We start from the raw sequence: 24,474 nt of genomic DNA, 5'->3' as shown, positions 1-24,474 counted from the left end.
AGACGGGATTTCTCACTGAGCGGTCGCCCGCGAGTTGCACACGTCGCGCGCCTTCTGGTTACTCACTCGGGCAACGCCCGCCAGCGGCTCTGATTCAGAACAGTACGACGCGTGGTGTCTCTCTCGCACTCGCGGGGCGTCCCGTAGGGGTGCGAGAGAGACAGAGCGACGAAAGCGGGCCGACGCGGCGCGGGTGTCACCGCGCCCACTTAGGCCGCGCGGCTCCACTGTGGGGCCGCGGCTCCCAAAACGGGCCGACCGCAGCGCCATGCCACGCCACTGGCAACCGGGCCGCCGGCCGGGCGGATTAAGCCACACCAAGCAGCAGGCCGCGGCCGCAGTTTACCAAGCAAGCCGCATTTTTCGCACGTTCTTACCCAGATTCTATCTGGCGCAGGGCGCGGCGGCGCGGGGCGGGGCGGGGGGCACCCCGCTTCCGTGAGCCGCTGGGGAAGTTCGTTTGTTGCCTGGAAACGTATTCAGCGGCGTTGCGCGGCGCGGAGGCTGCGCAGACTGATTCCGAAGAGCGCTCTGTCTGTCTCTCTCGCACCCCCGAGAGTGAGTGCGAGAGAGACGGTGCGCCGCAGCCTCCGCAGCGTGTTGCGTTGCATGAATGTGATGGACTAGATACGCTATCGTCGCTATCGCGTTTGGATTCTTCGGTCCGACCGACCCGTAATGAGTCTGGCGGGTCACGAGCGGAAACGCCTCGGCGGCGCGGCGCGGCGAAGCGCTTTGCCAAGATTCGCAGCAATCGGATCATTTTCCGCGCACTAGGGGCTGATGCCGAAACGGGGCCTCGTCTCTGTCGCTCCTCTATAGGGCGCCCTATGAGTGCGAGGGAGACAGAACGACGAAGCACGACCCTCGATTTTGTTGTCGGGGTGCTAAGGTGCTGAGTCTGTAAAAACGGGGTTTGTTTCTTGTCCCCGAAATAGGCAGTTTTAGCCCGCTTTCGAACCCAACGAACGCCCGCCGAACTGCGAGCTTCTTTAAAGACGCGAAGGCTGGCGAGGCTGGCGTGGTCCATTCTGCGCGCAGCAGACCCTGGCCGCATGGAGATGAGATGGAGGCCAGGAGCGCACACCACACTCATTCCGAACGGTCGCTCTGTCTCTGTCGCACCCCTACGGGACGCTCCGGGGCGTGAGAGAGACAGAGTGATGAAAGCACACTGTTCGGAACCATCGCGCAGGCCAAAGGCGACTAAAGACGCGAATGCAGTCCAGGCGTGTCATGCGTGGCCTGAGGACAGACGCGCCGCAGTGTGTGGTGTGTGTGTGGGGGGGGGGGGGGGGGGTCGCGGACGTCGCCGCGACCTTCCTCCGAAAAGACAGGCCCCTCGGCCCGCGGGGACGTCACTGGCGTTACGCGGAGAGCAGTGCACTGGATCTGATTATCGCGTCACGACCCACGCTGCGCTCGCCGCGCCCCGTCAAGGAGTGCCTCCCGCAGGCGGTGGCCGCCGGACGCAGCGCCATCGGACTTTGGCTAATTCTCCGACGCTCGTCGCCAGCAGACTGACTATTCCGAAGAAACCGTCGCTGCGTCTCTCTGTCTCTCCCGGAGCGTCCCGGAGCGTCCCGCAAGGGCGCGAGAGAGAGAGAGAGAGAGGGTGTTCGGCACCGCGCGGCAGGATGCCCCGCAGTCTCACGGCTCCCGCGGCGGCATTCTGCTTTTCTCGTTATCGAATCAGGCGATAAATAACTGAAATGGCCAGGCCGCAGATTGGCATTGCCTGCAGTTGCCTGCGACTTGGCCGGCGTAGATGTGCCCGTGTTGCCTACCCGCGGCTGGGCGGGCGCGGCCGGCGACGAGGCGTTGCCCCGGCGGCCCCCTATTCGCCTTTTTGCGCGGCCCGCGCGAACTTTGCCTTGGAGGCAGTGACCCCGCGGGGCCAGCGCCGCGACGGCGGGCAGCGGCATGGGCAGCGGGGCGGCGTCCAAGTTTAAGTTTGATGAATATGAAGCGCTTCGGGATGACCTTTGCGGCGCCAGTGAGTCCCACGGCGGTATTGATCTGATAATTGGCCTGGTCCTGACCCCTCACGCTTGACGCTTGGCGCTGTGCGCTCGGCGCATCCAGATAGCGCGGCTAAGGCCACCGCCAAAGGTGGCCGTCGACCGCCACCGCCGCCAGTCAAACAGTTCAACTCAGGACCAACTTCTGTCTTGTCCGCAGGAAGCCCCCAGGCCCGCCACACTCGCCATCGCCCTGCTCCTCGCCGCCTGCGCCTGCACCACCGTAAGTACCGCACGGCGTCTCTCTCGCACCCTCCGCACGCCCCCGCGAGTGCGAGAGAGACAGCCCGTTCGGAATCCGACTGTCAGTAACCGAACTTTCCCCCGGCCGGTAGGCGTCCGAGGCGAGGACAAACAGCTCGTCCAGTTCGAGGAGGGACGTCCGGGCCAGCGAGCGGGACTTGTATTACAACCCTCGGCCGCCGCCGCCGTCGACCGGCACCTCCCCACCGCCGCCGCCGCCGCCACCGCCCTCCACCACGCAAAGTGCCGGCGCGGTGCAGGGCCACAATCAGCAGCAGCAGCAACAGCAGCAGCTTTCCATACAGGAGCAAAATTACATTTATCAGCAGAACTACATGAAGAGCCAGCCGCAGCAGTACGAAAACCAGCCGCGTCAGGTGCAGCAGCCGCAGCCTCCGCTGCTCGACGGCGACCTGGCTTTCCCGTCCGTGTCCAGCTTCAACAACGCCCTGCTGCCCAGCCGGACCACAGGTGAGTGGCCGTGGTGGATGGGTGGCCTACCTCCACGGCGCCGCGCCGCGCTGCCACACTGTCTGCGCCGCACGGGCCGAGCCGGGCCGAGCCGCCCGAGCGCATCTTGACCTACAAGAGGTTTGGCCTCGACGCGGCTTAGGTTTAATCGTCCCATGACAGCGCAGCCGGGCGCAGCCTAGTATTGCGTCTTCGGTTATCGGCGCACTTGGATTGCAAAACGCGATAGGCAGATTCGAGGTTACTGACCCCTTTTCGGGTCGAACCGCGGCTTGTCGCCAGGCGGTGCACCGCGGTGACGGCATCGAGGACCCTTTTTGGGTCGTTGACACCATTCCTGCTGTAAGCCAGCCTCGCGAGCGGCGTGACCGATACCGCGGCACCCCTGAGCTCAGGACATCCGCCCCCTCGGCAGACCTTTCCGACAGCGTTACATCGCTGTCGCTGTCTCTCTCGCGCGCACGGGGCGCTCCACGAGTGCGAGAGAGACAACCACAGCCTGACCCGTTGGGTGACTCCGCTTTCGACTGTTGCAGAGGCGGCGAGCGGCGAGCTGCAGGGCTCGGGCGAGCGGCAGGCGGTGCGCGACCACGGTCACGTCCTCGGCGATGTGGGCCAAGCGCGGCAGGCGGCCGAGCCAACGGCACAGCCGGGCAGCGTCCTTGGCCTTCGAGGCGGCGCCGAAGGGGCCGAAGGCCTTGGTGAAGGCCGGGCGGCGGGCACCGCCGGCACCGCCAGCCAGAGCAACGACCGCAGCAACGCGGCCGCCAACGCGCCCCAGGGCCCCGGCGGCCCCAAGCCCGGCCTCAACGGGCCCATTGTAGTGGCAAACCTGCCCGACCAGCGCGAGGTGGCCGCGCCCTACCACTTGAACCACCACCAACCCCAACAGCAGGGTCCTTACGGCTACGGCGGCGACACGCAGACCACCCAGAAGGCCTTCGACGGACAGGCAGCCATGAGGGCAGCCCCCTACAGCGCCAATCAGATACCGCAGGGCGCCTTCAGCAGCCAGTCCCCCACTTACAGTGCCAGCACCCCGGCCAACTTGGTGGCGCTCGGCAAGCACAACGAGACGGGGCAGCCCTCCACGGCCAGCCCCACGTTCGCCCCGACCTTCGCCCCGACGTTCGCCGCCACGGACAACCGGCAGCAGAGCGCGTACGGCCCGACGGCACGCCCGGCCAGCCAGGCCAGTTTCGGCCAGGGCAACCAGGAGGTGCTGGCCCCAGCAGCGGCCACCTTCAACGGCCAGGCCAAGCAGGGTGACTTCAGCCAGAACAAGCAGCAAGCGGCCTTCAACCAAGGCCAGCAGCAAAGCTTCAACCAGGGTCAGCAACCTGCATTCAGTCAAGGTCAGCAGCAAAGCTTCAACCAGGGTCAGCAACCTGCATTCAGTCAAGGCCAGCAGCGAAGCTTCAACCAGGGTCAGCAACCTGCATTCAGTCAAGGCCAGCAACAAGCATTTTACCAAGGCCAGGCGAATGGACCCAACCAGGGCCAGCAGACTTCATTTAATCAAGGTCACCAACCCGCATACAACCTCGGCCAGCAACAAGGATTCGACCACGGTCACCAAAATAATGCGCAAGCACCAGTATTCAACCAAGATCAGCAATCAAAATTCAACCAGGGCCAGGTGCCTTTTAACCAGGGTCAGGCGCCAGCATTTAACCAAGGTCAATCATCAACATTTAACCAAGGACAGGCGTCAACATTTAACCAAGGTCAGGCGCCGACATTTAACCAAGGACAGCAGTCAGCATTTAACCAAGTCCAGGCGCCAACATTTAACCAAGGCCAATCATCTACATTTAACCCAGGTCAGGCACCCACATTTAACCAAGGAGAGCAGTCAGCATTTCACCAAGGCCAATCATCAGCTTTTAGCCAAGGTCAGTCATCAACATTTAACCACGGCCAGCAGCCACAGTACAACCAAGTGCAACAAAGTCAACAAGCCACGACATTCAGCAGTGCGAACCAAGGGCAGCAAACTGCACTCAACGAAGTAAACCAGGGACAGCAACCTGCATTCAATCAAATAAACCAGGTCCAGCGAACAGCCTTCAACCAAGTCAACCAGGATCAGCAAACCCCTCTGAACCGTGGGCTAACAGCGTTCAACCAAGTTGACCTGGGCCAGCGAGGCCAGCAGGAGGCGGCCCCCCAAGGCATCCTCCAGCAAAGCGGGTTCGACGCCCAGCAGTCGTTCCAGGCTTCTGCCGCGACACCCACCCCGTTCGCCGCGCCCATCTCCCCGTCGTGGAGCCCCGCGCCGGCCTCCGCGCCCTCTGGCTCGGCGCCGACCGAGGCGACCGGGGCGGGCGCCTACTGGTTCTCGCCGTCCGGCGTGGGCGACTACAACGTGGCCTTCCACTTCGACGGCTCCTCCAACGACCTGGCGCCCCGCGGCCACAGCTCGGTGCGCTCGCAGCTGCAGCGCGGCATCCCCAGGACCAACTTCACCTGCAGGGGCAAGAAGCAGGGCTACTACGCCGACCTGGAGACCGGCTGCCAGGTAACCCGACGTCTCGACTCATTTTCGTTTTTTTTTTCTAAAATTCTATTCACACATTACTCAGTAGAGTCAGGCTAGAAGCGATAGCCAAAGTGGAGCACGTGCAGCAGGCAACGCCCTGACGTCACTCACCTCGAGCACGGCGAAAAGTAAAAGAGGTCCCAACGCTGCTATGTTTGCTATCTCAGTCGTGTTAGTCAGGTAAAGTCGCTTCACACCTAGGAGGGTGGGGGGCAAGCCCACTTAACTGAGGTTTTGTTCGTTTTTCTTGGTATGTCCGTCGTACTGTACACTGCATTGAGTGATGACGCGCCGTGTTTTGCTCGTGTGACGCAGCGCGTGCAGAGTCGCTGGTCATTCACCTCGTCTAGTGCCGCGTAGAATCGCCAGCACCGCCAGGCGCGTCAAGGTCATCTGGTTGCAGATCGCCTGGACGGCCGGCGGCAGCGGGCGGCGGTCGGCAGGCCTTTGTCCTGACCGCGTCTTGTTCCTAGTTGTTGTCGCCGCCTGGAGGCTGGGAAGATTTGTGTGCGACATTCGCCTGTTTTCATACTGCCGCCACGCGTGGCGTGGTCACCGTTGGGAGTGAGCGACAGAATAACCGCAAACCTGTCTTTGTTTGTGTGCGTAGGTGTTCCACATCTGCCAGCACGCGGGGCTGAAGAGCTCGTTCATGTGTCCGGAGGGCAGCGTGTTCAACCAGCAGCTCCTGGTGTGCGACTGGTGGTTCGACACCATCTGCGACGCTCCCGACGCCCCCGAGGCCCCCGCCCCCGCCCCCGCCGCCACCACGCCCAGCACGCCCAGCACGCCCAGCCCGCGGGCGGACGACCAGCAGCCCCGCAACGACCTGTCGTCGGGCGCCAGCGCGTACCAGCGCCGCCCGGGGGGCATCTTCGCCACCATCGCCCCCGCCGAGATCAACCTCGCGCTCTCCACGCCGGCGCCGGGGGCGGGGATCGAACCCACGGCCCGCGAGGCCAAAGCCCTGGAGCCGCTGTACGAGAACATGCGACTACTGCTGAACGCGGCCAGCCTGGAGGTGATGGCGTCCCAGGGCAGCGAGTGGGCGCTGACCACGCCGCGGCCCTTCACGCTGCCGCAGCAGACGACGCCCTGGTTCGACGCCTCCACGCCGCGGCCGCACTTCGACCTGCCCGCCGTCACGCCCGTCGCCATCCTGGCCAGCCCCTACCAGCAAGGGCCTCAGCAGCAGTTCCAGCAGCTACAGTCCCCTCAACAAAACCTCGGCCAAGACGTCCACCCCGAGGTGACTCCCTTCTCCGCCACCCCCGCGCCCGCCTTCTTCGACGTGACCGCCTTCAACGCGGCGTTCTCGCCCTCGTCCAGCCCCTCGTCCAGCCCCTCGTCCAGCCCCGCGCCCCCCAGCGAGCGGGCCTACCTCCGCGAGAGCGAGTTCCTGCAGCGGCCGCAGGAGGGCGGCCTGGAGGTGAACCTGCTGCCGCCCTTCCTGGACACCCCGAGCGGCAACAGTCTGGAGCCGGGTCTAGGTGCACTCGGCTACGCCGTGACGCCCGGGTACTCTTCCATCTCCACCAACAGGCCGTACTCCAACGGCACGGCGTCGCCGTCCACGCCGCCGCCCTTCGGCAACGCCGTCGACAGCCCCGTCACCGAGAACAAGGCCTCCGAGATCCTGCTGGCGCACGTGCAGGCCGCCAAGGAGACGTACGACACCACGGTGCGCGCCGAGATGGCCGCGCAGAGCTCCGTCGCGGAGCAGGGCGGCCTCCCCAGCAGCTCGCAGGCCGCGTCGGTGACGACCACCACCCCGACGGCCACCCCGGCCACCCCGTCCACGACGGAGGCCCAGATCAACCTGACGAGGTACGGCGGCAGGCCCATCCCCTTCGGGGTCCGCATCAGGAACCTCAAGAGAAGACAGCGGCGCCACTAGACTGTCATAGATTACAAAATTGTGTGTTTGAGTGTGGAACGTGGGTGAAAATGTTTATATAGAAATGTGCCAATATGTTTTTGTTACAAAAATTAAGTTAAAGATTGGTTGTCACGCAGGGAGTAATACTGTGGCTGGCTCCTGTTGTTTGTTGTTTCCTTTAATCGTAAGAATCGAGTTATATTTTTGTAAAAATCGTTATCACGTTTATTCAAGAGTCATTTAAGTCAGGCCCCCTGGCCTGAGCGGTTCATTCGTCGTTCATTTGTCATACAAACGCAAGTTACCATAATAAACTAGAATAAAGCTGTGATCCTTACTGCACTTTGTTATCAATGCAATCCACCCTTATCTTCGAAACCTTGGGCACTACGTGTTACATGAACATGACTCTAGCTAATGCCAGTGCCACTCGCGAAAAAAAGAGATAAGGCGTATATGTGGCCGAAACCGCACGTATTATACTACAACAGACTTTCAGTTTAAGAATTTTAAAATTCACCCAGGTTACTCGAATCGAACCGCTAAAGGTCCGCAGAAGCCTGCGAAGCGGTGATGGCGATGATGTAACCCCAAACTATTTTTCTCGCCAGTCAATGGGTGCGTCGGATCAACGCGTAGATGAAGACGCTGCTGTGTTGGGAACGGGACCGGTTTGCCCGAGGGTTTCCCTCTCCATTCATGCGAGCCTACACTGCCGCCCCACTCCCAAGCGTGGCGCCACGTCGTCCCACCCCACAAACCGCGCGAGCTGGTTCAAATTTTCCCGCTCAATTCGCCAAAGTCAAGGTCACGGTCAGTTGCGCGGGGATTTCCCCGCCCAGCATTCCAGCAATCAGACTGGCGAACGAGTGGCAGACGAATGGCCAGGCGCCACTCGCGGTGTCAGCGCGGCTCTTTGGCGCAGCCTGGCCGCGGCGGCCGGCACAGCGTAATCGCCAAGGTCCTGCCTCTTCCGCGGTCATCCCCCTGGGTCCCCTCTGCGCCGAGCAGCGAGCAACGCGCCGACCGGCCGAGTCGCGGGCCGCGGCCGCCGCGACGCGGACTTCTGGTGTAGGCGCATGCGCGGCCGCCTGCACTGGGCGGCGCGCCCAGTTCAAACCGCGGGAGGGGAACCGAACCGCTCAAATGACGGATGACGCGACGCGCGAATCTAGAGGGACCGGCGTCCCGGGCGGCGTCCCGGGTCCAAGACTAGGAGCAGCAGGAGGAGGAGGGAGGAGAGGGGAGGGGGCGGAGGCTCCCGTGGGCTAGCCTCGAGACAGGTGCTTGTCCTGTCCTCCTGCAGTGCCATGGCAGTGCCATCGCAGTGCCGTCGCCACGGCCACTGCGATATATAGTCGGCACCACTGCAGCGCGTGCATCGCCACCGCGCCGCCACCGCAGCCCTCGGCCCGGTAAGTGTTATTGGCACTTTGTCGAAAAAGGGTGTCGACGCAACGTCCACGCAGCACGCCGCTGAAGGTGCATGAAGGAGGCGGCCGAAAGGCCGAATGGCCGAAAAGGACGGTGGTTCTCGCGCTTGGCAACGCGCGTCCGCCGGCCGCGAGGACTATGCTGGGACTGCGGAGCCCAGGGGGAAGCGCCAAGTGCCGCGCCCCGCGCCCCGTGCCCCGTGCCCACCCCGCGAGTGAGAGAGACAGAGACACGCCGCGCCCCGCGCGCACCCCGAGAGAGGGACGGGGCGGCCCGTGCGGCGCCCGCCTTGACCTTGCCCGCCTTGCCGCACCAAGGCAAAGGCCCGACCGCGCCCCCGCCGCAGACTCACCCCCTGTCTCTCTCGCACTCGCGGGGCGCCCCCGAGAGAGACAGGGCGACGAAACGGCTGTTGGAACGCGTCGGCCGTTGTGTCACCGAGGGGCCGGCCGGCCGCTGCATCCAATGGATGCGTCGCGAGGCGCAACTTGGCGCAGCACGCCGGCCTTGAGCTTGGCGAGTGAGAGAGAAAGAGAGAGAAAGAGAGAGCACGGGCGAAGCACGCCGAGACCGACTGGCGCGGGCCTGCTCCGTACACTACATTGGTCCCGGGAAGAGTTAAACTAGCAACGACTGTAACGCTGAAAAATTCCATTGCCTGGAGAAGCCGTTGGCATTCTTGTAGCAGATAATAAGTTGAAAATTAAGCGGAGGTAAAATTTGACAGAAAAGTCAGAAGCTCCGTTACCAAACAAAGCAAAAAAAAAAGCCCAAAAAAATCAATAGCCTCTTTTGAATGGCCATTGTTTGCGACGGTACAGTAACGCTGAACTTCGGCACTACGGGCCAGTTGTCAATTTTCGGCAATTTGACCTGCCTAATGAAACTTGAGTGCGCACTCAGATAGCATTTAGCGTCCCGCCGGTGCTGCACAGGTGCGGCGGAGTGACTCTTCCAGTTCCCGAGTTGCTCACATTGGGCAAGACGCTCCACCGGCCGAGGGCGGGGCGGGGCGGGCGGCCAGATGTGAAATTTGGAGAATGTGATGCAATCCGAGGTCCGTGGCGGCATTGAAGCAGCCCCAGCCAGATTCCGAACAGTATTTCGTCGCTCTGTCTCTCTCGCACTCCGCCGGGGCGCCCCGAGCGGGAGAGAGACAGAGCGATGAAAGGACTGTGTTTGGAATCAGCCTGCAGAGTTGACTGGGCCAGCGACAGCAACGTCCAGCGTCGCGAACCGCCGCAAGGATCGCTTCCTTTACGGCTGGCGTGGCCAAGTCTCGCTCTGTCTCTCTCGCACCCCTATGGGCCGCACCATGCGCGCGAGAGAGACGGAGTGACGAAGAAACTGTGGCCGACAGACTGTTGGCTTTTAACGCTGATTGCGGCGTGACCATAACGCGCTCGTGCGTGCGGGGATAGGCCACCCCCCGGCACCACCGAGGTCAGAGAGAGGTGGGGATAGAAGGAAAGGAGATGCCACTCTCCTCCGCTTCAAACCTGCGCTTAGAACATCACATTTCTTTAAATTTATGAATTTCAAAAATTTCTACTTTGAAGCTAGTGGAACCTTTACTGGTTTGGGGTGTTGCAGAGCCGTGTTTTCCTAGTTCCAAAGGACTGCCAGAGTGACCGGCCGGGCGTTCGACATGCCGACCCAGACGCAGACCCAGGCCGCGACGGCGCCGCTGGTGCCCTCCAAGCAGGCCCTGCAGCTGCCCACGCTCAAGGGGCTGCGCGCCGCCGGCGCCGCGGAGTACGACGACGAGCTGGCCTTCTACGAGACCACCCTGCGCGCCGCGGAGGGCGACGCGGGGCTGGTGCTGAGCCACCTCGAGGTGGCGCCGGGCTGCAACGTGGGCGACAACTTCTCCAGCATCGTGACCAGGACCACGGCGCAGGGCACGCGCGGCAGCGGGGAGGGTAAGTCTGCACGCGGAGAGCGCGGCGGCAGGGCGGCAGCTCCCCCACCTGGACCACTGCCAGCACGGCCTGCGCCGCCACGGCTGCACCCCACCGCCCAGGCGCGCGCGTTGGGCTGCCTGCCTTCAGGCGGCGAGGCGGCCTGGTTGCTGCTTGCCGCCGGGCGACGTCAGGGCGCTTCCCTCGTGCAGCACCCTGACGGCGTGCCGACGGCGTGCCGTGTTTAGCGTTCCAGCGCAGCATGATCGTGAAGCGCACGCCGCAGACGGACCAGTTCCGCTGCCTGGCGGCCTTCGCCAAGGAGACGGACGCGTACTGCGGGCTGGTGCCCACGCTGCGGAGCCTGTGCGAGCGCGCGCGGCTGCCGCTGCCGCTGGCGGGGTGCCTGCACGCCTCCAGGACCCTCCGGCCCGACCACATCATCCTCGAGGACCTCACCACGCTGGGCTACTCCATGCGGCCGCGGCAGCAGGGCATGGACTTGCAGCACGCGCTGCTCATCATGGAGGTGGGTGTCGCGACGCCTCCGGGCGCGGTGTTCGGCTCGTCCATGTCCTCCCCGTGTCCTCTGCCTCAGGCCCTGGGCCGCTTCCACGGCGCCTCGCTGGCGCTGCGCCGCCTCGACGCCCGCACGTTCCTGGAGCTGCGCGCCGACACCAGCGAGCTCATCTTTTTCCCCGCGGCAGAGGCCGTGTTCGCGTGCAGCTTGCGGGCCTCCACCACCATGGCCGCGCTCAGCCTGCGGCAGTCCGGGCGCGCCGACCTGGCGCAGCGCCTGCAGGCCCGCGCGGCCCGGACCGGCGTGTTCCAGGAGATGTGCGCCGTGGTGGCGCCCCCCGCCGACGGCGACGTCGTCCCCGGCGTCTTCACGCACGGCGACTGCTGGGCCAACAACCTGCTCTTCAAGTACGGCCCGGGCGGCGCGCCCTGCCAGACGCGGCTCGTCGACCTGGCGGGCATCCGGTACTCGTCCCCGGCCCTGGACCTGCTGCACTTCTTGTACACCAGCGTGCAGAGGGACGTGCGCCTCCGGCACCACGACGACCTGCTGCAGCGCTACCTGCGCACGCTCCGGGCCACGGTCCGCGAGCTGGTCCGCGCCAACGCTGCAGGTGGGTGACTGCACTGCATCATTTTATGTCGATTTGAGATAAGGTCCTGAAAGCCCTGCTGGAAAATACCCCACGCGCAGCATTGTCCGCTAAGCCAACGCCGCTCGCGCGCGGGGTAGCGACAGCACGGTTCTTTTCCATCTCATAGAACTTACGACATTGTTTCACCCATCCTAGACGCACCTCTGGACCCGTCGCTGAGGCGAGGCGCTGCGGACGACGAGGACGACGTATTTTCCGAGGAACAGTTGAAAGAAGAGATGCGCAAGCGGGCGGCGTTCGGGCTGTGGATCGGCCTGTGGATGCTGCCGGCCATCTTCTTCAGCCCGGACATCGTGCCCTCGTCCGACTCCGACTCGCCCGTCGACTACTTCTCGGAGGAGACGCAGGCGCACATGTGCAAGGCGCTCCCCAGAGAGTTCCACCGGCGCCTGCTGCACCTGGTGGAGGACCACGCCGAGGACGGCACTCTGTGAGAAGGCCGTGCGCATCTCAGGGAGAACAGAAAAGCCATCATCATGTCAACGAAAAGAACCTCAAAGTGGCCCAGAAACACGACAACTCGTGGTCAACACGAGTTCAAAATGAGATTTTAGCCTCGTCGCATTTTGATGCCAAGTGGCTGTGAATGACTTGATGTTGACTGCCCTGTTCTCTTTGGGGGTGGCGGTCCATTGTTGTATGAAAGTTAGTTGTTTTAGTCTTTTTCGCTTTATAGAAGATTGTTAACGTCGAAGTTACCTCAACGTACCTTGCTAGAAATTTATATTTTTCTATGATATCATTTCTACGCTTAAACTAGACCAAATAAATGCCAAATTGGGTTTTTCCACACCCCCTGATTTCGTTTTAGACGCCGGCCGAAGAGGGGCCGGCCTCTTTTGACATTAAATAAGCACAATCATCGCGCCGTAATGCAAGGCGATCTTCGCCCTTCGCCTTTCTCGCCCGCCCCCTCGCGATGGCGATGCGGCGATGCGGCCCGGATAGGCAGGCCGGCAACCCCCCAAAGCAAAACACAGTTCTTTCTGTTCAGCTAGACGCGCCGCGCAAGCACACAGTGGGCCAGAAGACCGGCGCAGGCGACCAAAACTCTATCGCGTTTTGAGCTCCAGAGTCGCTAAAAAGGACTCGAACCGAGCGTGTGACCCCACCAATGGATTCCTCGTTCGGAGAGCAATCCATTGGTGGGGTCACACGTTCGGTTCGAGTCCCATTGAGCGACTCTGGAGCTCAAAACGCTGGTCCACTGTGAAGCGCCGCGTGCCGCGTGGCGAGCGGGAACAGAGTTTCGAAGGTTTGCAGCGCAGCAGCGCTAATGGAAGGTAATGAATCCGCCGCCGATTTTTTTCCCTCGACGGAATCACTTTTCTCTCACTCAGCAGCGGCGTCCTTCCGCTCGCCTGCGGGCTGCTGCTGCTGCAGTAGTTTACCAGTGCCGGCTGCGAGGATCATCGGAAGAGATCGAAGCCGCGATCCCTAAACTGATCGTAATTATGATCTTAATTAGCACAGTGCCACCGCGCCTCGCCGTCTCGCACTATGGCCTTGATGGCCGCTGGCAGTAGGCCTGGGAAAGGGCCTGGTTAGCTGGTTAGTCGCAGAAAAGTGTCCGCCGCCGCCGCCGCCGCTGCAGCTGCAGATACTCCGTTCCGTTCTGCGGCCGGGCGCCGCGGTCGGCGGTTCGACAGCAGAGTGATGCTCTGCTTGAATCGCCCGCTTGTTCTCGTTCCTGCATAGAAAAAAAACTCCCACCGATTTCCACCCCTTGCTGGACTTCCCAGCGGCGGGTGCGTCCAAAACCTCCCCCGTGAACGGCGACGAGCACTGCCGCCTTCGCTCGCGGTGATGACTGCGCTTGCCGCGGAGCGGGTTATATACGTTGTGTCCAACGATCTGCCTGCGAGGGGTCCGTCCTCACCGTGCGACTAAGCTGCGTGCTGGCGTACACGCCGGACGACGCGCTGCTGACGTGCTGGCCTCGTGCGTGCACCTACCTTGTAATGCAAGTATATATATCGGCGGTGGGTTTTGTCGACCTCTTTTACTTTATTCTTTCTTGACGTACTTGAGTCAAAGAGTGAATGCTCAGGCCCAATCCAGAGCCGAAACGAGCCCCGTGCCGCTTCCCTCGCGGTGGCGACTTCGCTTGCTCGCGCGGTGGTATATATACGCAGCGTTCCGGGTGTATTAACCGGAGGGTCCGCACTCACCCTGCGGGTGCACTAGACCATACCGGGTGCACGCTTATTTAAATCTCTCTACCGCATGGTGGGGCCATCGACCCTCCTTTTCTCGTCGCGTTGGCAAAATTGCTTTTTGCGGCTTACGCTGGCTGACACATTGTTCGGCTGTGGCGAAACTGGACCACCGACGCTTACATGTTGCCCAAGTGCCGCGGAGTCGTCAATGGAATCGGTCGCCCTCGAACCTCGAACCCCAGAGCGTCGCATCCCTGGATCGATGGATCGATGTATCGATTGTCCACCTCCGAAAACGCAACGGCCCGTCTCCACACAGCCTTCGTCTCGGTTTCCGTAATCGTCCTCTAGGCATTGACACCCTTCTCAAAGTGTAGGCCGCCAAATAACAGAGGCAGTGGCGTGTGTTTTGGGCCCGGCCTTACGTGGGCGTGTATGCATGCCCGAAGTCCCGAAGGCAGACCCAGGCAACCGAAGGCCACTCGGCCGGGCCTCCGAGACCGCGCCAAGACCGGGGGCAGGCTGGGGCAGGCAGCACGCCCAGGACGTGCCCAAGTCGCGGTCAACCTCTCAAATCGCACTGAGCTCAGGGGGAGGAGGGGGAGGGGAGCAGACACCACAACTGGGATCGACGTTTGGATGACACTAATCTAAAACCTCTTATTCACTGATAAAAAATGTTTCATTCGAATTAAAATAATAAAAAGTTCTTTTTTTGTTGTTATGACTTTGGCTAGACAAAAAAATCAACTTAACTAGACTTGGGAATCGACTTGGCCGTGTTCTGTGGCGATGCTAGTCCCAGCCTTCTAAATTTTCTCCGGGTGTCATCGCATTATGGTGATGGCGTCGCAGCCGGCCGCAGCGCATCAAAAGTGGCGCCAAACGTCGGCTTGCTCCAGCATGGCCGGCCTTGGCGCGTTCGGCCGCGTTTGGCGGCGAAGGGAAGGGACGCTCTGTCACCCTATCGCCGGGCCATCGCGGGTTGCCGTGTCGCCGTGGGGGCACGCCTGCTCATGGATGAGCATGTCATCGCCACGGCTTGGACACGGCTCGGCCACGGCCGCTGCAGACTCATTCCGAGAGTCGCTCTGTCTCTCTCGCACTCATGGGGCGGCCCCTGCGGGTGCGAGAGAGACAGAGCGGTCGGCAGCACGCACCGTCGCTACCCAATTGCCTATGACGCACGCAATTAACTGCAACAATGCAAAACACCCCGCCGAAGAGGAGCTCGGCGGAGTGCCAGCCACTTCGCTCCGCCGGTCTGGGATTGCGCGGGAGTTTCGCCGACCGCGCGGACAGAGTCCCGCACTCTGCGTCCAGGGGCGGGTCCAGAGAGGTCTCGGAAGGGGATGCCCGGGGGGCGTCGCAAAGGTTGCCGGTCAAATTGCGACCAACCTTTCAGGCGGCGCGACGAAAATGGCTCTCGAAAAACAGTGCAGTGAACATTTCCATCCGGCCGCTCCTTGAAGAGAAGCCACCGGAGCGGTGAGTAGTGCGTCGTCAGGCAGGCAGGCAGGCAGGCAGCCAGCCAGCCGCGGCAACGCAGCCCTGACTGACATGACGGAGCCGAGCCACCGCAGTGTCCGTGGCACCCAAATGGGGTCCCAGCCAATTACAAGGCAGGGTCATCGCGAACAAACAGGACGCCCAACAAGTGCAAGGAGTACAGTGTACACACTGCGTCGCACTGCGTGTTGCTGACGCCGAATTTCCACCTGTAAGCGTTTCCTGAGCCCAGGAGCATTTCCTCTTGGACACCACATTCGTCGGAGGACTCTGCATTCAGAGCGGTACGTAGCCACGCACAACCACTCGCCTGGCAGAGTCACCGCTGTTCTGGGGGATCTCTGCGTGCCTTCCCCGCTCGCAGTGCATCGACCCGCAAAGTGCACCACATGGCGTTTCGTCAGAGCAACAGGATGCAGCCGCTCGGGAAACAGAAACAGCACTCGACGGCCCGCAGCGCCCCGCCACCGCCTTTGGGGACCTTCGGAGCCTTGATCCTGGTGACGCTAGTCAGGCTGATTCGGTCGCTCTGCGAGTGCGAGAGAGACAGAGCGGCGTCCGCACTCTGTTCGGAGGTTCGGCCCAGTCACGACGCGCGCGTGACGCCCTGGTGTCGGCCGTTGCACCTCGGTCGTGTGGCGGCGATTCGTCCTGAGTCACTCGAGACGGGGCTTCCCCGGCGTCACTACTGAACGGGCCTGAAAATGAGCGGTCCCCGTCTTGACAGAAACAATCCATCCCCAATCCATTCCCTTTGACGATGCCAAGCAAACTACCTCCAGAAGGCGGGCCAAGCCGGACCAAGGCGGGCTGCCCACGAGAGATTACGCAACGGAACGACAATTGTTTCACGTGGTTTTGGTGCGGCCTGCACTGCAGGTGGTGCCCCGCGTGCATCGCGTGGGGTCGGGCCCCTAAGAGGCAACAGCACTCGGACTCCGGCCCGTGCGGTCAACGGGCTCCTCCAAGAGAGCGTCTGCCTCCTTGAAGACACGCTTTGTGCTGCGCCTGTGCAGCCTCTCTCTCTCTCTCTCTCTCTCTCTTCTCTCTCTCTCTCTCTCTCTCTCTCTCTCTCTCTCTCTCTCTCTCTCTCTCTCTCTCTCTCTCTCTCTCTCTCTCTCCTCCTAAAGACTACAAAATAATCTGCCGGCTTGATTAATGCGACAGAGGTCGCGCCCGTCGTCGATTTGTTGACGAGAATCGGCCGATCTGGCGCACGTAGAAACGCCGTTAGTTCGTTAGGGGAGAGCGCTCTCCTGACGAGTCAAGGTTGGTCCTCTCGGGGGCCGCTTCCGAAAAACGGCGCTCTCTCTCGCACTCACGGGGCGTCCCGCCGCGGCGCGAGAGAGAAGGAGCGAGGCGCCGTAATGAGCGTCAGTGTAGAATGCCTGAAGGACGTGAAATAAAGCGTTGTCGCTTCGCGCACTCGGCTTTACGATTTTCTGACCTCACCCTCGCTGCATATCCTCCTCTACAGTGCCCCAGCGGACCGATCCCCAGAGTTTTTATCGCTCTGTCTCTCTTGAACTCCGACAGTGGTCCTTAGAGGTGCGAAACGACTCTTGGAATCGTAGTGCAGTGCCGGACCCCAAGGTGAACCGAAGACGAGACGATCTTCTTTGCCGGGCTGCGACCGCGGCTCGTTTTGGCACGGAGTAAGGCAAGCCGGAGACATGGTCGGGAATGGCGGTGTGGTGGCCACGCTCGACGGCGAGGAGGCGACTTCGGCGCGGAGCGCCTGCGAATCGAAGGATAGGCAACCAAGCCGAGCCAACACGCACGCCTGGCGCGCGGGCCGGCCTACCTCACAGGCGCTGACGGCGGCATGCGCGTGGCTCTACGGGAGAGGTGACCCCTTCCAACCCTCTCCGCGGGAACTACATAGGCCACCTGGCAATGCAGCAAGCACCACATGGCCCCAGAAAGACCCCCCCCCTCCTTCGGAAAATCCTGGACTGGCGGCTTGCTGTCCTCCCTTCCACTGCACTGCCGGCGATGACACCGGCTCGGCGATGACGCGGTGTTCCGGGACGAGCGGCGAGTCACCTCGCAGGGACGCACTTCCATCCGTCCCGGCGGCCCGGCGCGCGGTTTGAGGTCAAGCCTCGTCCCGCGTGCGGACGTGCCCTGCCGGACTTATCGCGAACCTGGAGAGCAGAGCAGAGCCTTCCCTAGACACGCGGCGCGGCGAAGGACTCCGAAGGACTCGGCCGGTGAAAAGGATGACAGGACAAAGTATCGACGCGCGATGCCCGGACGTGGACTGGCCGACGGCGACGCGCGGGCAGACGGTCCTGCCGTCTGGGCCAAGGTCACTGTCACGCAGACTCGCTGACTCGCGGACCGGCGAGGCGGCCGCACCACTATCTTCGCGGTGTGCTTGACGCGAGCTTCATAAGGCCCTGGAGGTGGGCGTCCAAGACAAGACAACCGGTAGAGCGCCTTGGACCACCATGTAGTTACGGGCCGGATGTGCAGCGCGGCCGCGTTGCCTACACTGACTTCCGGCCGGTGTTTAAATTAAACTAGCGCCTTGCTTGCCTGCGCCTCGCGCCTCGCGTCGATAAAAAAGGAAGACGATTTTGCCGAGTCCGCATCACCGCGCGTCGAGGAAGGAGTGGACATGCCGCCGTGTCGCCGCGCCGTCTTTCGGCCGCGCTGCAGTTCGATGCCGTCTCTCTCGCTCCGCCGCGGAACGCCTCTGAGTGCGAGAGAGACGGTGCGGGTGTTCAGCGTGACCACGCGCAAATCCCGTTCAACCCGGTCATTTTCTCGAAAGGACGGCCGGCGTCGCGACGCCTGCGATGATGACACTCGGGGCAACAACAACAACATAACGCATCAACAACAACAAACGCCGCGAACGCAACAACAACGCGACACCACCGTAAAAGTAATTTGCGCGGCCGCTACTGCTGCCGGCCGTCCTTACGCGCAGCGCCACAAAATAATAAACACGATGCAAGGGGGAGAAAAAAAAGAGAGAAAAAGTTAAAAATCTGAAAGAAATAAAAAAGAAAAGGAAAGTGCGAAAGTCATAACCAGGTCACTTAAACGGGCCGGCATGCGGGCGGCGCTCTGCTGCAGTGACTCGTCCTCCCAGCGGCCGGGACGGGCAGCCTTGAACCTGAGTTCACCGCCACGCCGCCGCCGTTCTCAGGGCGCGCCTTGGAGAGCGCCGCCTCCGTGCGCGCTGGACCGGCGCAGGCTGCGACCAAAGGGCTTCCTCTTGGACCGCGTTTTGGTGGACGGGCAGTCCCAGCCACTCGCAAAAAGAGCAAAAAAAAAAAGTAAAAATTTTCCCACCCCTCAAACACGACGCGCAGACAACACGCACTCACATTGGTATGCCGCGGTCGCCCCGTGCACTCTGGATGCAAACACTCGACGCAGACGCAGACAGAGGCCGAGGTGACGAGAGCAGAACAGCCGCGGTGCCGCGGTGCCGCAGTACGTGTCGGTGTAGCGTTTCCGCCCTGACCGACATCGGTTCATTTGTTGCCGCTTTTTCCCCGACTCTGGCCGCGTACGCGCACTCTCGTGTACACGCACGCCGTTAAAGATTTTATGCCGGCACTCTTTTCGGCGCCGTCTGGGCAGACCGCCGAAAGAGGCGAGGCGGACGCATGGACACACTGTTTCTCCCTCAGCGTGCCGCGCCGTGCCGCGCGTGCCTTGCTCCACGCGCGGCGCGGCGTGGCGTGGCGTGTCAAGGCCCGGTCGCTAATAACGCCCTAATCACCGATAATAATGCACGCGCCATTCCGCCGCGCTGCCGCGCCGCCGTTGCACCGAACGACGTTTCAGCTTTACGGACTGCCTCCGCACATGGTCCCACCGGGAGGCGCCAGTCGCGTGGCGCGGCGACGCGTTTGGCAAGGCAGGCCTTTTTTCAGCCCCATCCTCCACGCGGCCACGCGGCCATCCCCCTTTACGGGGCCGTGATTGGGCCTCCCGCGTCTCTCTCGCACCCCGCACAGTGGGCCAGAAGACCGACGGAGGCGGCCAAAACTCGAGACGCGTTTTGAGCTCTAGAGTCGCTAAATGGGACTCGAACCGAACGTGTGACCCCACCAATGGATTGCTCTCCGAACGAGGAATCCGTTGGTGGGGTCACACGTTCAGTTCGAGTCCCATTTAGCGACTCTGGAGCTCAAAAGGCGTCTAGAGTTTTGGCCGCCTCCACCGGTCTTCTGGCCCACTGTGCCCCGGCGGGACGCCCCACGAGTGCGGCAGAGACGGAGCGACGCGCTAACTACTCTTCGGAATCAGTCTGCTCGGCTGGATGGGGAGGTCCCGAGCAGCCTCGCCTTCACAGGAGGCGGCGGTTCAAAACGCGATACAAAACACTTTTACTCTCCCTCCCTCTCTCTCACGAGACGCCAGTAACAGCGACTGGGTGGGACATTCCGACACGGAGGTCAAGCCGCCAGGTCAAACGAAGCCGCTTCTTAGCACAGTTTTCACACGCCCCCGCGCTGTCTCGCCGGAGTGAAAAAGTCGGTCTCCGAAATATGAGAAATCGTGCGGTCGCCTCATCGCGCGCTCGCGCTCTCGCGCCCCGGACGGACGCAGTCCTTCGTACTCTTGACCTTTACGTCACCCGCGAAACGTTATTCACTGCACTGCCGACACCTGCCCTCCCCGCTCCCCCCCCCTCTCCCTTTGCGCTCGGCCTGTGTGGACAGAAGAGCGGCGTCTGCAAAAATACGTCTCTCCCTTCCGGGGAAGTCGGCGCGGGCATTCAGACATTCAGAGCACGACCCGAGCCTCCCACTGCCTCCCACTGCAGTGCCCGCGTCTGTCGCCGCGCAGAGATTTGTCGCTCCTTTCGATTTCCACGCCCAAAAAGAATAGCAAGCACACTCTTGTGTCCGACGAGAAGCGGTTTTGGATTTCGAGATGAATTTTTTTTTGCACCTTTATCGCGATGGTGCGGTTCAGGAGCGCGTCGTTGGCGAACCCCTTTCTCTGCAGACTGATTCCGAGAGTCGTTTTCGTCGCTGTCTCTCTCGCACCCATGGGGCAATCCTTACGGGTGCGAGAGAGACAGAGCGACGAAAGCGACTCTCGTAGTCAGTCTACTGGTCACCCTGAGCCATCCGTTATCAATTAGACGTCGTTTAGTCACGCGGGCTGGGCTCGCCTACACTGCTGAAGGATGGCGGGGCTGCGGCGCGCTTACAAGGAGGCGTGCTTGGCCCCGCACCGCGCACCGCGGCGCACCGCGTCGCGGCACTGCGTTCTGGGTATCGCTGCAAGGCCGGGTCATCAGGCACCCCGACGCATCAAGGCGCAAAGCGCGCAAAGGCGCGCCGAGGCAGGCGGCCGCGCAGAAGAACAGAAAAGGACCTTGCAAAACGGATCCATTTAAATTCAATTATGCGAGACTTTAAGAGCCTATCTGCTGACTCGGATCTGGGGGGGTATCTGGCGGTAAAGGTAAAAGTAATGTCGAAAAAAAATGCGGTCTTGAGCTTGACTTTTCTCACGGCTGGGGTGACACTGAGGAGGTGGGAAGGTGGTGGGGTGGAGAACGAAGCGGATGGGCTGCACGGTGGGATTGATGTAACGAGAAGCACACTCGTCAAAGGAGTGACAAACTCACCTTATCAAAACAAACAAACAAGATCACGCTTCAAGAAATATATTTTAAAAAAGATATAATAATGATAAGATGTATAAGGTTCCTGAAGATTAGACTATAAACTACCTTAGCAAAAAAAAAATTGAAAAATTTTTAAATTTTTGGAATAGTTTAAATAAACGGTGGCTGAAAATAAATGAGAGCGAACGTGAATACAATGACATGCTAATCAGCGTAAACACACAAAGTGCGGCTGAGAGCACCTTGCAAGCACGACAAAACGCCCACCGATCCATCATTCGGGGATCCTCCGCGGCACTGTAACCGAAGTGCTCGCTCTGTCTCTCTCGCACCGCAGCGGCCGCGGCGCGCGAGTGCGAGAGAGACAGACAGCGCGGCGCCCCGGGGCGACGCCGCCATTACCAGCATCGCGTCAAAATCAGAGGCCAAAGTTCACGAAAATTACAGTCGGGCTCCTTCGGACCTTCGGGCCTTCGGACACGCCCTGCGGCCGGCGCGGCGGGCTCCTTCGGCGGGCCGACTGCGCGCTTGTCGGTGCGTCTCTCTCGCACCCCTTGCGGGACGCCCCGCGAGTGCGAGAGAGACAGCGCGCGTCCTTGCGACGGATCCATCTTAGTGACCCGCGCTGCTCCGCGCTGCCCTCGGCGGCCTTGCTGGGCAAACACTGGCACACTGGCACGGCGCGGCGCGCTGCGGCATTAACAGTGCCGTGCATAGGATGGCTGCGGAACCACCCGCCGCCTTTCGGCCCTCGTCGCTCTGTCTCTCTCGCACCCACTGGGGACGTCCCTTGAGTGCGAGAGAGACAGAGCGACTCTCAGAAACAAGTCTGCGTGCCGCCTTGCCGCCTGGCAGCGTTTTCGGTTGACGAGCCACGAGCCACCGAGCGAAGCAATTTATCACCGCGAGTAGTTAGGGCGACGCGCCGGGGGGGGGGGGGGGCAAGTGGTGGCGCACGACAGGAGTGACCAGATTGGCTAGGAATTCGTGCTGGCCAGGGAGTGAAACAAACTCGGAAAAATGCGGGCAAGTGGGGAGTTTTGCGCAAAACCGATCCGCCGCTCTCTTCACCGCCGTCCTATCTCATTTTTATTTCCGCTAATTCGTACTCAGCTTGACGCAAGACCCAAAATGTGACGAGTGGACGCGAACAGGCATCTGGAAACGATCGGCAAAATGCAATGAGAGGAAAAGTGCCGGGCCCCGTCCTTGCCGTGGAGTGCTAAAAGCAGCTAAAAGCAGACCGGCTGCGAGGCTGCGGCTGCGGGGACGGGGTGCCATGTGCCACTCCACTCGTAACGCCCCCCGGTAGGGTTGGTCCAAAAAAAAATGAAGTTGCTCGGATCGTCCAACGCCGCTCGGATTTGGAATCTACATCGAAAATATGAAATACTGTTTTTTTCCTTTTTCGAAAAAATGATTTTTAGGACCTCCGCAGAGCCCTCAAAGTTTTTAACAGTGCTATTATTAGGAAAAAATCGTAACTTGGTCATTTTTTGACCGATTTTCAAAAACGAAACGGGGATTTGTTCGTTTTTGAATGCTTATTACGAAAAAAAATATGCCCAACCCTCATTTTGGTTTGCCTAACTTTCAGGGGCAAAACATGACTAAATTTCGGCCCAAATTGGCAATAGTTTCGGTTTGTAGGCCGCTTCAGCCACTCCAAGTCCACCCTGTCAGCATGGCGGGGTGCCTCCACCACAAGGCAAGCCCCATGAACAGATTGGGATGCCGGGTGCAATTTGCCTACCTCCCAGAGGCATCAATTGTGGATTTTTTTCGAAAATCTATCAATAGTGATGTCTCATGGGGCCTCTGGACACTCACATGGGCACCCTTTCACACGGTTCGGTACCCAAACTACGTAAAAAGTACAAAAAATAGGAACGGACTGTTGAGGACCTCATGCCTACCTTTCAGGACCAGAAAAACGTAAAAATTCAGAAAATTCCTTCATTTAGATGGCTTTTCTTGTGGCCTTGCGTGGTTTGCGGTCCCTCGCGTCAGCAACGTCCATAACGTTCATATCACGTATTGTGGGTATCAAACCGTGTGAAAGTGTGCCCATCTGAGTGCCCAGAGGCCCCAAGAGACATCACTATTGATAGATTTTCGAAAAAATCCACAATTTGATGCCCCTGGGAGGTAGGCAAATTGCACCCGGCATCCCAATTCTGTTCATGGGGCTTGCCTTGTGGTGGAGGCACCCCGCCATGCTGACAGGGTGGACTTGGAGTGGCTGAAGCGGCCTACAAACCGAAACTATTGCCAATTTGGGCCGAAATTTAGTCATGTTTTGCCCCTGAAAGTTAGGCAAACCAAAATGAGGGTTGGGCATATTTTTTTTCGTAATAAGCATTCAAAAACGAACAAATCCCCGTTTCGTTTTTGAAAATCGGTCAAAAAATGACCAAGTTACGATTTTTTCCTATTTATAGCACTGACAAAAACTTTAAGCGCTCTGCGGAGGTCCTAAAAATCATTTTTTCGAAAAAGGAAAAAACACGTATTTCATACTTTTCGATGTAGAATCCTAATCCGGGCGGCGTTGGACGATCCGAGCAAGTTCACTTTTTTTTGGACCACCCTACCCCCGGGTCAGCCCCCCAGAGCACAGCGCACACAGTGGCAGCAACACTTGATGCCAAAATTTGTCAATGCGTCGTTCCCGCCTCGCCACAGCTGTCGCTGTCTCACTCGCACTCGAGGGGCGTCCCCGTCACGCGGGGTGAGAGAGAGAGAGAGAGAGAGAGAGAGAGAGAGAGAGAGAGAGAGAGAGAGAGAGAGAGAGAGAGAGAGAGACAGAGAGAGAGACAGAGATATGCCTCATTCCAGTTAGTCCGATCAGGTCTGTCGTTCTGTCTCCCTCGCACCCATTCGGAACGTCCCATCTATCTACGAGTGCGGGAGAGACAGAGCGCCGAAAGCGTTTGGAACGGGCTTGCAGGCTTGCAGGCTTGCAGCACGGCCTACCGGGGCAGGGAAGTGCTGGCCGTTAAAACGACACGGTGGCCGTTTCAACAGGGGCGCCCCGGGCGGTCCCCAGGGCGAGTGAACTTGCTGCCCTTACCAAAGTGCGCCCAGTTGCAGATGTACCGTTTGCAGGCGTCGTCTCCCCCCCCCTCCCCCCTCCCCGCAGCGTTTGTCGGGCAGGGCGGCGCGGCGTCTGTGGGAATCCGCCGCCGCCAAGGACCAAGGCCAGAGGCGAGCTGGGGCACTGTGGCGCCGCGGACACACAAGCCCCCTCCCCCTCCCCCTCCGCGCGGCTGTGGCCGGTCGCACCGAGCGGCTGGATTGTTTTTCGGCGTGGAGCAACGCATGTCCAGCACCGTCCAGCACCGGCACGCATTAAGGTCCCCTCGCTCAAAAGGCTATTCAGCGCAACCCAATTCGAAAAACCTTGGCGAGCGGAAAGTATTGCTCTTCAGCGCTTCTTTCGAGAACGTCCATTGTTTTGTTTTTCCAGTGCGCGTGCGCGACAAGCTGGCCACCGTCGATGGCTAGTCTTCTTTCACGGATGGACTAAGCC

The 24,474-nt window shown here is 60.8% G+C and overlaps 2 protein-coding genes across 3 annotated transcripts; both read left to right on the top strand.

The window, feature by feature from the left end:
• The first annotated feature begins 2,599 nt into the window (after window positions 1–2,599).
• On the top strand, window positions 2,600–7,498 carry LOC117652753 (glutenin, high molecular weight subunit DX5-like). The gene is made up of 5 exons (XM_034397845.1): window positions 2,600–2,735; window positions 3,272–4,794; window positions 4,903–5,256; window positions 5,888–6,019; window positions 6,095–7,498. Exons 1-5 carry the CDS (start codon window positions 2,600–2,602, stop codon window positions 7,172–7,174), a joined length of 3,225 nt encoding a protein of 1,074 aa, XP_034253736.1. The 3' UTR covers window positions 7,175–7,498.
• Window positions 7,499–8,420: 922 nt separating this feature from the next.
• On the top strand, window positions 8,421–12,458 carry LOC117652260. Of its 2 annotated transcripts, XM_034397029.1 has the most exons (6): window positions 8,421–8,571; window positions 10,184–10,262; window positions 10,338–10,512; window positions 10,740–11,020; window positions 11,090–11,624; window positions 11,802–12,458. In XM_034397029.1, exons 2-6 carry the CDS (start codon window positions 10,239–10,241, stop codon window positions 12,098–12,100), a joined length of 1,314 nt encoding a protein of 437 aa, XP_034252920.1. In that variant the 5' UTR covers window positions 8,421–8,571; window positions 10,184–10,238; the 3' UTR covers window positions 12,101–12,458. The 2 variants fall into 2 exon arrangements, with proteins under 2 accessions (XP_034252920.1, XP_034252919.1); XM_034397028.1 differs by having other exon boundaries at window positions 10,184–10,512.
• Window positions 12,459–24,474: the final 12,016 nt, after the last annotated feature.

The sequence above is a fragment of the Thrips palmi genome, unplaced genomic scaffold, assembly GCF_012932325.1.
Source record: "Thrips palmi isolate BJ-2018 unplaced genomic scaffold, TpBJ-2018v1 HiC_scaffold_7, whole genome shotgun sequence".
Taxonomy (NCBI): domain Eukaryota; kingdom Metazoa; phylum Arthropoda; class Insecta; order Thysanoptera; family Thripidae; genus Thrips; species Thrips palmi.
This window is presented reverse-complemented; position numbering and strand designations above follow the sequence as displayed.